The 12985-nt window shown below is 36.9% G+C and overlaps 1 protein-coding gene across 5 annotated transcripts in view; it reads right to left on the reverse strand.

The window, feature by feature from the left end:
• Nucleotides 1-3196: 3196 nt before the first annotated feature.
• The window catches only part of PPIL6 (peptidylprolyl isomerase like 6), a 49011-nt gene continuing 39222 nt past the window's right edge, over nucleotides 3197-12985 (reverse strand). For 4 of the 5 annotated variants that reach the window (XM_072643033.1, XM_072643030.1, XM_072643034.1 and 1 more), the window contains 2 exons: nucleotides 10468-10603; nucleotides 3197-3384 (listed from right to left, as the gene is read on the reverse strand). In XM_072643033.1, coding sequence (XP_072499134.1) covers nucleotides 3276-3384; nucleotides 10468-10603 — 245 coding nt within the window. In that variant the 3' untranslated portion in view covers nucleotides 3197-3275. Of the gene's footprint in view, nucleotides 3385-10454; nucleotides 10604-12985 lie in introns of all 5 variants that reach the window. The other variant, XM_072643032.1, reaches the window with a different exon arrangement.

The following is a 12985-nucleotide window of genomic DNA, read 5'->3' on the forward strand; positions in this document are numbered from 1 at the left end:
TTTAACAAGAGGTGTCCAACTAACTGTAAAATCGCTCCCTTTCCTAATTATCCCTTTACAAGGTGTGAGCACTTTTCTGATTGAGTGAGAAGGAAACTGATTGGTTAAACAAGAATTAACCACACCCCCCTGTAAGCTTTCATGGAGGTAAAGGCTGGGAATGGTTGTGGAGTGAGATTTTTGCAGAATGGAATTTTCTTCTCCTCTTACTTCCCCATCAGTTATAGAATCTAACATCCACTTGTCAGAAAGTAGACACATCATCCAGATGTTAGAGAATTTGTCAGTTTGAGAGAGTTCAAGGAACAACTGAGGGAGAAAATACACAGTTTAGAAAGATGCAGAGAAGCTAGTCAGTTGAGGAAGTAAGCAGCTTTGAGAAAGCTGACCCTGGGAACTTGGAAGCAGAGAAGAGAGCCAGTTGTCTCTAGCTCTGCCAATCAAGAGTTGTGCCATGGAGAGGAGCAAGACTCTGGAACCCCGTGAAGCAGCCTGCACAGTCAAGACGCTGGACCTAAGGAAAGCTGTGGGAAGACCCTATGAAGAAAGAAAGGATTTCTAGGCTCTGCAGTAAGAGCTGTAGGGTGCTTTTGTCATACACACATACTATATTTTTGCCTTATTACCACTGTTCTATGCCCACTCTTTTCATGATGCTATGTGTAGTTATGAGAGAGTACACCACAGGATTATGGAGGGAATGTTGTAGAAATTCCTATTTTACTAAAACATTTAGTAAATGCCTTTGCTAAAAAAAAAAAAAAAGAGCTAATTGTGTGCACTGGCCAATTATTAGTGGTAAAGAGATCAATTCATGAACTGTGTAGTTTTAGAAGTATCAACCCAAGGGATTACACGTAGAACTTTGAGATAGTCACCCTGCTGGGGAACCAATTTGCAAATTCATAAGTTCTAAATTGGACAGAATATCCCAGAGGAGATATTATATAGATTTTGTTTCTTTTGTTTATTTTTTTGCCTATGAATGAAAACTATTTTCAGCAGCATGTAATTCTGCTTCTTGTGTGGTTGATTTCATTATACCCTGTTCAAGTGTAATCACTTGATTCAGTGAAATTCAGGTTCAGTGAAATTCAGCAGATTCAGGGAGTGCATTTAGAGTTAGAAATTTTGATGGGATTGAGAATTATTCTGATTGGATAAAACTGCAATGGCAACGAGTCCTTGTTGCAGTGTTTCCCATTTCATGTTCTTGACCCCTTTGGAGGTTAACAATGATGGTCCAAGAGTCAAGCTAACAATTCTTTAACAGCACCTTCAGTAAATAATTGCCTAACTACTTTGCAAATATATTTTTTCTCTGTGACAAACAGCAAACGCATATCTGAAGCATCATAGGATGCTTCTGCAACAATTGGGAGTAACTGGGTGTACAAAAATTATCGTTGTAGTTATTGTAAGAAATTAATGTATAAATCTAAAAGAATATTATGAACGGTACCTTAAATTACTCTGGGATTCACAACACATTTTTGTTATTGTTGAAAGGGGTTCATGGCACAGAGAAAACATTGGGAACTATTACCTTGGAGTAAGTGGAGACAAGTGCCACCATTCAGAAAGAGGGAAAATTGGAAGGAAGGGGTTATCAGTACCAGGGGATTCAGCACTGTGGTAGATATGGGTATCATAAAGACTGGCACTTTCTGAGAGCTCCCTCTGGGGGAGCACATAACTTCTATTTCACAAGGAACTTCCTGGTCCCTGGTTCTTATGTGGAATATTATCAGATTGGGGCATCATTGCCCCCTGGTGGTTAAAATGTGATTTAATTCCATTACATGTTAAGGATAGCCTGTTGTTTAGAAGTTAAAAGACTACAAAACCTTAGTTAAGAAATCTTTGAATCTAAAGGGACGCAACTTTCATTCGTTTGCCTGACTGCTCAGTCATTGCCACAAAGTAGTTTGTACTTGGTGGCAGTAAAATCTGAAGAATGGAGGGGGAAATTGATCTGGCATTTTAAACATTTAGTTGAGAATTATCATAACCTCTCAAAAACTCAGTGACGGTTAAGCTGCCACAAGTCTTCATTAACATAGCATGTATGTACAATGGAAAGAGCACTCACCTGCCCTTGAGTCAGAGAACTCTGATCTTAGCCTCCTTGCAGCTTATTTTCCTCATCTGTAAAATGGGGGTGGTGGACTATATAACCTCTGTGATCCTGTCTAGCTCTAGAGACCTTCTAGCCTTCTAACTTATCCTAGGAAGCCAGCAGAAAGGAGTATACAATATAACATTATGATCGAGGGAAAAGTCTCTTCCTTTCCTGCCCCCAATATAATAACTAAAATATTAATTAGAATTTGAGAAACTTGAAATTATTTATAAATCATTAGAATCCTTTTCTATATTCAGTTTTTTTTTTCCAGAAAATAACACTGAAATATTTGGAGGGGGTCTAGGGAAATTATAGGACCTTTTTATTTGAGGTTATCTTGGGCTCATAAGAATATTTTTCCTATCAATAAAACATATTCTTTGGCAAGTACACTTTAGATTCAAGATTTTGTGTTTTAAAAAACTAATTTCTCCAAATTACATAGAAAAATCATTACTAGACCAAAATTTTACTCTGGTGTTTCTCAATGGTCATATGAACTGTTTTTCACTCCTAATAACCAACAGTTAAAGGTTCTATACAGAAAGAAAAGTCAAAATTGGGGATGGTACTAAGGAATATGAGATATAGTGGAGGTAACTGGCTATTGTATTAAAACTGCTGAATAATTAGCTTCAAGTATCCTTTTATCTGGGTGAATTCATTAGTCCATTCATAATAACAAAACTATGTTTAAAGTCAGGTACATTCACCAGTGATAAGTTGTTTTTTGGGGTTATTTTTGCCATTGATGAATTATACCAGGAGTACCTGTCTTTTATAGAGACCACTACAAAATACCAGTTTTTATAAATAACATACTTTTTAGGGATAGCTTAGAGACTTCCTTTTAATTGAGTTAATTCTAAGTATAAGCAAACACTCAAAGACTCTCCCCTAGAACCAAAGATGCAATTTACTGAATGCTTTTCTTCCCTATGGTTGTGTACTGCCATGTTCCTATTATAGTTAGGTTTAATAAAGGTAAACTTAACATGAACACAAATGACAGAATGCCTTACTTAGGGTGAATATTTTGAGATTACAAAATAAATTGGGCTCCCAGTTTCATTTATTTTTCCAAAATCATTTATTGAAATCTAGCAAAGGATAATAAGAAAAGTAATAGTAAATGTCAGTCTTTATGTTATCAGCGAAAATTACCACAGTCGATAATTCTACAAGCATACACTGGTCTTTCATTCACTGTATCTACCACTTCCAATATTTGAAGAACTCTTGTTCCTTCAATCAGTTGCCTGTAGAGAAAAAAAATGGTAAAAATCAGTTAAACCACAAAACGTCACCATTCATTTACTCTTATGGTCCTTTACTGTGCCATTCAACTTAATTAGGTTCGATTCAATTAGCATTGTACTTGCACCATGTGCCAGGTACTGCTAGAAACACAGGCTGATTCTTAGGGAGTTTATGTTCTCTTGAGTGGATATAACATGTACAAAGGTAAGTAAATTTAAAATGTATACAAAATTAACACAAAAAGCAATTTCTCTAGTGCAGAGTGGTGCATTAAAAGGGATAGATCTGGTATAAGAGCTGGCACTACAGCAAATCTTAAAGGAAGCTTGGGAGCCCAAGAGGTAGAAGGTAGGAAAAAAGAATTCTAGGGATAAGACAGAGCTGATACAAAAACAAGGAGAAGAGACACAGAATGTTGTACCAAGGGACCTTTTTTAGTTTGGTTAGTTGTTTTTGATTTTGAGATAATTTATATTTTAATCAGCTAAATATACAAGTTTAATTTCTTGAGTAGTTTTTGCTTACGTCTTTACCAATAAATAAAAGTTTTTCTTTAAGCAGAAGATAGGGTTGAAAATGGATATTAGACCTAGTTGGAGGAGGGAAAAAATGGGAAGAGAACAGAAGAGAGGGACAGAACAAGTAAGGGTCATCCATCTAAGAATACACATGAGAATGGGTTCCCAGACATTTGTTACTACACTCAGACTGCAGAGACTCATGAGAAAATGTGCAGATGAGTGCCCTGTCAATACAGACCCTGGATTTTCTTTAAGATCTGTCTATGGATCATCCCTAGTTTGAGCGGGAATAGTATGAAATTAACTGGGAAAGGTAGGCTGGAACTGGACTATGAAGGGATTTTTAAATGAGGAGCTTGTAGCAAGAAGGAACTATGCAAAGTTACTGAGCAGAGGAGTGACAAAATCTTAACTATGCTTGAGTACTATGAGATACAGAATGAGTATAGTGAATACCTTACTGAACTTGGGAGCCAGAAAAACCAGGGTCTAAATCACACCTCTCATGCATACCTGTGTGACTATGGGCAAGTCACTTAATCTGCCTAAGGTTGTGTGTGTGTGTGTGTTTTGTTTTGTTTATTTTATTTTTAATATATGGAATAAAACAAGCATTTTCATAACAGTATAATAAATAAGATGACTGCACATGAAACTGCAGATCTACTATGTACAACTTCCTATTCCTTTTAAATACATAATAAAGTTATCATGTAAATTTCTTTCTTTTCTTCTCCTCCACCTAAGAGATGGCGATCATTAGACCCAAATGTGTGTGTGTGTGTGTGAGTGTGAAGTTATTCTATATACACTAATATTTATTAGTTCTTTCTCTGGATGCAGATACCATCTTTATATACTCTTTATAGCTAACCTGGGTATTTATAAGTCAAAATGACTTATTCGCTCAAAGTCAGTCTTAAAATGATATCGCCGTTATTGTATAGTGTTCTTTTGGCTCTGCTCATTTCACTCCTCATTATTTTGTGCAAGTCTTTCTATGTTTTTCTAAGATCACTGAGCTCATCCTTTCTTATAGCACAATAGTATTCTGTCACAATCCTATACCACAACTTGTTCAGCCATTCTCCAATTGATGAGCAACCCTGCAGCTTCCAGTTCTTTGCCACCACAAAGCGAGCTGCTATAAACATTTTAGAACATATAGTTTCTTTTCCTTTTACCCTAATCATCTTTGGAAATAAACCTAGCAGTGACATTGCTAAGTTAGTTTCCTCATCTGTAAAATCAAGGGGATTTGATAACCATTAAGGCCTCTCCCAGCTGTAAATCTGCAATCCTATATCAAATTTGCAACTGTGCGCAGAATGCATTGGTGAGAGGAGAAAATGGAAAGCAAGAACCATTTATTAGGAGGTTATTGCAATAGTCCAGTGAGAGTTAATGAAGCCCTAAACCAAGGTAGTGATTATGTAAGTGGAGAGAAGGGGCTGAATGTGGCAGATGTTGTAGGGTCTGACAAAACTTGGTAAGGGTGTCTCTACCCTGGGTGATGAGGATAGAGCCATCAATCAGTGAACACCTATATGCCATGGCCTTCTATGTGCCAGGCCCGCGTTAGGCACTGCAGATACAAATACAAAAAAAATGAAACAATCTCTACTCTCAGGGAGCCGACATTCTTTCTTGAGATACAATACATTCCTATGTGGGTAAATAATGAATAGATGCAAAATGAATACAAGAAGGATTAAGTGGGTGTCTTGCTTCATTTTGGTGGAAAAGAGGGAGTATGTGAAGCCAGGGATGCAGAGGGAGAGAGTACATTCCAAGCACGAGGGAGAAGCAAAGGCAGTAGGTGAGAACAGAGATAAGGCCAAGGCCCGCTCGGCAGGTGACAGTGTGCAGAAACACAAAAGCTGGAAAGATGGGTTGGGGCTTTACATAAAGAGACCTTTCTATTTTATTCTGGAGATAGAAGGGAGCCACCGGAGCTTAACGACTAGAGGAATGACATAGTCAGATTACTGTTTAAGGGAAATCACTTTGTAAAGATGAATTGGAGTGGGGAGAAACATGAGGTATGAAGACTGGTTATAGTTGAGTCATTTTCAGTTGTGTTCGATTCTTGTGTTCGAAAACCCTTTTGGGGTTTTCATGGCAAAGATACTGGAGTGGTTTGTCTTTTCTTCTCCAGCTCATTTTACAGATGAGGAAACTGAGGTAAACAATGTTAAGTGACTTGCCCAGGGTCATGCAGCTAGTGAGTGTCTGAGGCCACATTTGAACTCAGTTCCTCCTGACTTCAGGGGCTGGTAGTTTATCCACCACACCAACTACAGGCCTTCCCCTATGTGGACAGATAGGTGGTACAGTATATAGAGTGCCAGGCTTGGAGTCAGGAAAACTCATCGTCCCGAGTTCAAATGGGGTCTCGGACACTTACTAGCTGTGAGACCCTGGGCAAGGTATTTAACCCTGTCTGCCTCAGTTCCCTCATCTGTAAAATAAGCTTGAGAAAGAAATGGCAAACCATTTCAGTATCTCTGCCAAGAAAACTCCAAATGGGATAGTGAGGAGCAGGATACAAATGAAGGCTAGTTAGAAGTCATTAAAACAGTCTTGACAAGAGGATTTTAGGGACTGTTCTAAGGTGGTGGCTAATGTGAATAGAGAAAAGGTTAGATGTGAGAGATGGAAAGATCTGGCAGCTGATTTGATATGTGGAGTACTCTCTTAACCCAAGGAATGGTCTCACTTTGTAGAATGAGAAAAACCTTTTTGGAAGTGGCCAGCGTGGGGGTTTGTTTTGCTTAATTACATGAATTTGTTTTTGTTTTTGTTTTTTAAAAAGAGGTTTTGTCTTTCCTTAAAAAAAAAAACAAACTTGGGGGCAAGCAATAATGTGTGTGTGTGTGTGTGTGTGTGTGTGTGTGTGTGTGTGTGTGTGTGTGTACAGGGTCACTGAAGTATTTAAAATGCATAATTAGGAGGAGAAGGAAGTTTAGAAGGAAACTGATTAACAGGGCAGTTTGGCATTTAATGCACTGAATTTATCATATGCTTAAAAGAAAGCAAGGTATATGCAATAAAGATTCACAGTATATATACAATCCACATTATCTGGTCTGTTTTGTATATGGGAATTCTCGTTTTATTTGGTGTTGAATTCAAAATTAAAAAAAAAATGTCAGGCCACATGAGATGGAGAAAGAGAAGTAGAAGATAATACCAAGGTTATGAATCTAGAAAACTGGAAGAATGGGGGGGTGGAAAAGGAAATTTGACAAATGGGTGGATTTTGGAGAAAAGATAATGAATTTTGCTTTTGACATGATGAATTTGAGGTTCCTCTGGGACACATCTGGTTTGAAATATGCAATAGGCAGTTGTGAATTGGGACTCAGGGGAAGAGACTGAAGTTAGCTATATTGATTTGGGAATCATCTGCATAGAAATGATAATTAAACCCAAGGGAACTGATGAAGTTATCAAGAAAGAATATGAAGAGAGAACAGAAGAGGATGGTAGTACCCTCAGTAAGAATAGGGAATTTAGAAAGAAGGATTGACTTGAAGGAAAGGATAATGAATTCTGTTTTGGACTTGTTGAATTTGGTTTGTCTGTGAGACATCCAAATGGAGGTGTCTAGCAGGCAATCGATGATGTGGGCCTGAAGTTCAATATAGCTGAGACTAATTCCTCAAACCAAACCCAGGGAGCATTAGTCACACAGCTCTAAGATCAAAGTGATGCTTATTTGCCTGGCTTTCAACCTCAAAAGAGTTGGGGGATCTTTGGGGAATGACTTGAAGTTTCTCCATTGCAAAGATTTCACACATCCCCAAGTATGCCAAAGACCATCATTTATGAAGGTTGCCTGGATCAACAGAGCCAAATTTTTAGAATATCTTAGGCCAGGGGTGGGGAACCTGTGGCCATGGGGCCACATGTAGCTTTCTAGGTCCTTAAGTGTGGCCTTTTGACTGAATTCAAATTTTACAGAACAAACCCCTGGCTTAGGCTATAAAGACAAAACCTAAAAGTGAATTGTGCTAGGTAATCTGCTGTCCTATGGAAATACTGACTGGCTGCTTATTTTCTCCTATCCCTTTCCCTCTGAGGTTCCTGTTAAAGGCTGAGTTACATCAGTGACTAAGAATGGGACAAGGAGAGAAGAAAGACCACCACCCCATGACTGTACTACTTTGTAAATGAAATGAGAGAGCATATACACCTCCATCATCTCATCATCCATTGATCTTTCCTAAGAGGTAGCTGCTGGCTCATTGGATAGAGCACTGGACCTGGAGTTAAGAAGACCTGAGTTCAGATATAGCCTCAAACACTTATTAGCCATGGGACACTGGGCAAGTGACTCTGTTTGCCTCAGTTTCCTCAACTGTAAAATGAGGATAATAACCACACCTACCTCCCAGAGTTGTCATGAGGATTAAATGAGATATTCACTAAAAGCACTTAGCACAGTACCTGGCACACAGTAGACACTATGGAAAGGTTTATTCCCTCCCTTCCCTTCCCTTGCCTGACCTGTATCATGGCATGCTGCTTACGCAGGTCGCATCTATTGAAAGACAATAGAAACACAACATTTTGCCAACTTCTGGATTCCAGCTTTGCCAACCACACCAGAAACTAGTAGGCAAGTAAAAGGGCTAGTTTTGCATAAAAAGGTTAGGAAGCTTATTAGTGTGAATGTATTAGTATTAATTAATAATTAAATAAAATAATAAAGCATTAATTAATACAGCTGTTTGGGCACACAGGCCAATCTGGACATGCATTCTCAAAGATCTGGAATATCTAAAGAGCAGGTAAGGTCAGAGATATAACCGACACCCAGTAATTCATTAAGCTAAAAGGTGCTTTTCAGGCTGCAATCACCGCTGATGTGGACGAGGAAGCTGCCAGCTGCTCCACAATCCCTTCTGAAAAGATGAAAGGCCTCTGCAGAACCAACGGCCAAGCACGTAAAGAAAGTGACTACTAAAAAAAAAAAAACTTCAGAAAATATAGAAGGTGATCCGTGAAGGAGCTAAAGCCCACCTTCCATAAGGGATAGATGTCCATTAGTGAAGTCTGACGGAAAAGACTGGTGTGAAAACATGGCACCTATCATGGACTTGCTGAACCCAAATCAGCTTTTGGGATTAGAATTAGAGATATCAACGGTGTCAGCCCAGAGGTCCAGAAAGTATTGCAGGGTCTTTGCCAAATCCTCAGTAGTAATTTTGTTAAGCTCAACAAAGTTTAATTAACATACTGAGGATTTCAGAACCTGAATCTTTGGGTAAGCCTAAGCAATACATTGCTTGAAATCTGAGGAGAAAGAAGAAAGTTCAAGATATTGTAGGAAGTAGGCAAAAAAAGAGAAAGATCATAACTTCCCTCTCAGATGGTTGATAATTTAACCAGGGAAGAAAATAAGATACACATAAATAAGTATGACATGAATTTAGAATCTGAAAGTTACATAGGGAGGTGGAAAAGTGCCATGATAATTCAGACAAAGATCTCCCTATGGGTTGAGGCAATCAGGGGAGGGTTTATGGAAGGAGTAACACCTAAGAAAGGCAAGGGCACTGAAGTGGGTAAGGGTAGAACAAGACAAATTTTACTATGTGTAAGGTATGTGTATGCTATATACATATATTTATAAAACCCTGCAGAATGCTGTAAAATATATTAAAAATCTGTTTTAGATCTAAGTGCCTATAAGTATGTCGTTACTGAATTTCCTATAATTGTTATTTCAGATAGTTCAATTTTTATCATCACTGGTAACCTAAATAGTGCGATCTTTTTATTAAAGTTAATGAACTGCGATAAGAATGACTCCACTGAGAAGAACCAGGGGACCATGGTACACAGTAACAGCACTGTGTGATGATCAGTGATGATAGATTAGCTCTTCTCAGCAACACAATGATCCAACACAGTTCCAAAAGACTTGTGATGGAAAATGTTATCCACTTCCAGAGAAAGAACTGGGGAGTCTGAATGCAGATCAAAGCAAACTATTTTCACTTTATTTTTTTTTGTACTTTTTTTCCTTTTGGTCTGTTTCTTCTTTCACAACATGATTAATATGGAAATATGTTTTACACGATTGCACATGTACAACCTATATCAAATTGCTTTCCATTTTAGGGAGGAGGCAAGACAAAAATTTGGAACTCAAAATTTTATTTTAAAAAATCAGTGTTAAAAATTATCTTAACATGTAATTGGAAAAAAATAAAATACTATTGAAAAGAAAAAAGTATGACTTCACTCTAAAGTCTTTATCTTCACAAAGTTTTGCATTTAGTAATTCTAATCTAAACAACAGATATTACAGAGCATTTCAGAGTAATTTAGAGTGGATTACTCACAGTGGCAGATTAAAATGTGCCTTAGATACACAGACACATACAGTGCTCAAATGGTTCCAATGGTTCTAACCTGATACCTTTAGAAATTTGTTTTTTATTTCTTTTTTGCAAATGTCAGTTTTATCTACCTTACAGGTTATCACTGACTTTTTAAGCCTTTGCTTTACATTTTAAAATTGTAAATAGACAAACCTGTTATACATACCCAAAAGCCACATATTTTCGATCCAGATATGGAGCTTTCTGTAGTGTGATATAGAATTGTGAGCCATTGGTGTGCCGTCCCTGGTTGGCCATGCCAAGAACCCCTCTTTTATCATGTGGCACTGCAAAGTTTTCATCTAGGAAAAATCAGTAGGTCATATAAATGCTGCTTTAAAATTAATTCTCTATTGTCTTAAATGGTAGTAACATATAATAAACAAAAAGAACACTGTATATATTCTCATTTGTAAGCGTTTATGAGTATCTCGCCAAATTTTTAACTTTTGATTCATATAACTTTCCATTTTCCAAATAGCCTCTAAGAAAAATAGATGTGAAATCTCATTAATATGGACTCTACTATTTCTAATGTAAGGTGAAGTTAACCCAAGTATTAGAGGTAAATACGATAAGTTTGATCATCAAGTTAATAGTGAAAAGAGAAAAGCTTAAGCTACTTAAGAATGAAGGTCAACAAACTTCATTTTCCCACCATCATTTTAGTGGCACTATTTAAATTCAACCAGTCAGCCTGCTGATTAAATAGAATTCTTATCTATGAAAGTATTTACAAGCTAAGCTAAGATTTATATAGTTCGTTCCTCTCTTCCCTTATTACTGTCGGCAATATTTTTGTATGTAGTTTAAAGAAATACAACTTCATTTCCTTGGAGAATGTTTCATAATTCATATGTGCTTTTTTCAAATCAGACTATCCTTCCATACAGTTAGAACAAAACCCCAAAAACCTTTTAGGGACTGTCCAACAAGTCATTCTTCTAAGAATGTGGTTTTGATCCTGAGCATTTATGGCAACAAATCAACTAATTTTTTGGTTTGGGCACTTCCTTCATTGATTACAATAATCTTCAGAAAGTAACAATGGGAAAATTAATAATAACATTAACAGTAACTTGCTGGCCAGTCTCTGGGCTGAGCCTCTTGGAACTTAGCTAAGTTAGTCTCTGAGTCTAGCTGTTCCTGGACCCATATTCAAACCTTTTCAAACTTTAGGAGGCCTGACAGACCCTAGCACTACATTGATTTATCTTTAAGAACTCCAAACCACAGTGAGGCAGTAGAGTAGAACTTTAGCTGAGGATGCTTTAGTACTTATTTTTTTAGGGCTTTTTTTTTTTTAAGATCATAACCTCATGGTCATGCTAAGATCTCATGTTTCCGGTGTGTGGGTTAAAATAAGTGTAGAGTAACGTCTGGTGTCCATCATACTTCTGTGTGTAATAACATGTTCTTGGTAATTGCCACTGTGCAAGTAAGTCAGACAGTCTGATATGGGATGCCTCTTGTCAAAAGACTGAGGCTGGCAGAGAATGCAGACATAATAGAGGAGGCAAAGGTCATAAATGGGTAGATGGGAAGTGAAGATATGACCTAGGCAGAAATAATACACAAAATGCCAGTCAGACTCTAGAAAAGGGGAAGATTAAAAACTGCAATTAAAAATGCAATTAGAAATAAAAATGCTTACTTTAAATAAAAATGGATGAAAACAAAAATATTTGGGTCAAGAATAACTGTGGTTTTCCACATTTAATTTTAAAGTATAAAACGAAGATTTCAAAAGATAATCCTAATGTGATAAATGTAAAGTAGATGAAACTCACTTTTGAAACAAAATAACAAAAATGAAGGAAATAACATTCTAAAGATATCAGATTTCTTGGTTGTTGTCAAGTATTATGTTAATGAAAAGTAACTCAGGAAAAGTATTTAAGGAGGGTTTTTACTGCATTTTCAAAAATCACCATTATATTCTGTAATCACAGAGAAATTTTAAGTGCAAGTAGACATTTATTTTTTCCCCTTTCCAATTAGTTTGTCATTGGTAATGAAACTTTACTTATTATATTGTATTCAGTCAGAGATTATTTGGAGTATGATTGTTACTTGTCAAGTAAGAATATCCAATGAAAATATGAGGAGAAAACAGGGAGGCTTTTAAAATCAATTATCCTTAGCAGATCACATCTTTGTAATCACAAAATTAACAGAGAAGTACTGATAGAGAACATCCCACCCCAATTATTTTGTTGATTTACAAAAATTTCATTTGTTACAAAAAACTTACTTTGCTCATTACAAAAAGAGCACTTGACTCAGTCACTCCAAGCACAATTAATCACCTTTAACACAGAATCTCTTATGCCTTTGTTAAGCCCCTAAGAGATTCCTTGATAAATGTAACTACAGAGATAATTTTAAGTCTCCTAAAATTATTAAACCAGGTAGAACAGTAAAGAAGCATATGCTCAACAATGGTGTTTACCTCTGTAATGGAGGATATGTTGTGCAAGGTCCAAATAGAAAAGATAGTTCTTATAGATTGCAATAATGACAGATATTGTACTAATTGTACCAAACTCCAGGACATTACAGAGTGGTGGATTTCAAGCTTCTTTTGCTCACAGTAGCAGTATTTTTTGCCATGAGCACATCACAGAAGATATACTTAATACTCACTAATACAAATGCAAGTGTAAGTTCTGTAGCCTCTTATT

This window comes from Notamacropus eugenii, chromosome 2 (genome assembly GCF_028372415.1).
Source record: "Notamacropus eugenii isolate mMacEug1 chromosome 2, mMacEug1.pri_v2, whole genome shotgun sequence".
Taxonomy (NCBI): Eukaryota; Metazoa; Chordata; class Mammalia; order Diprotodontia; family Macropodidae; genus Notamacropus; species Notamacropus eugenii.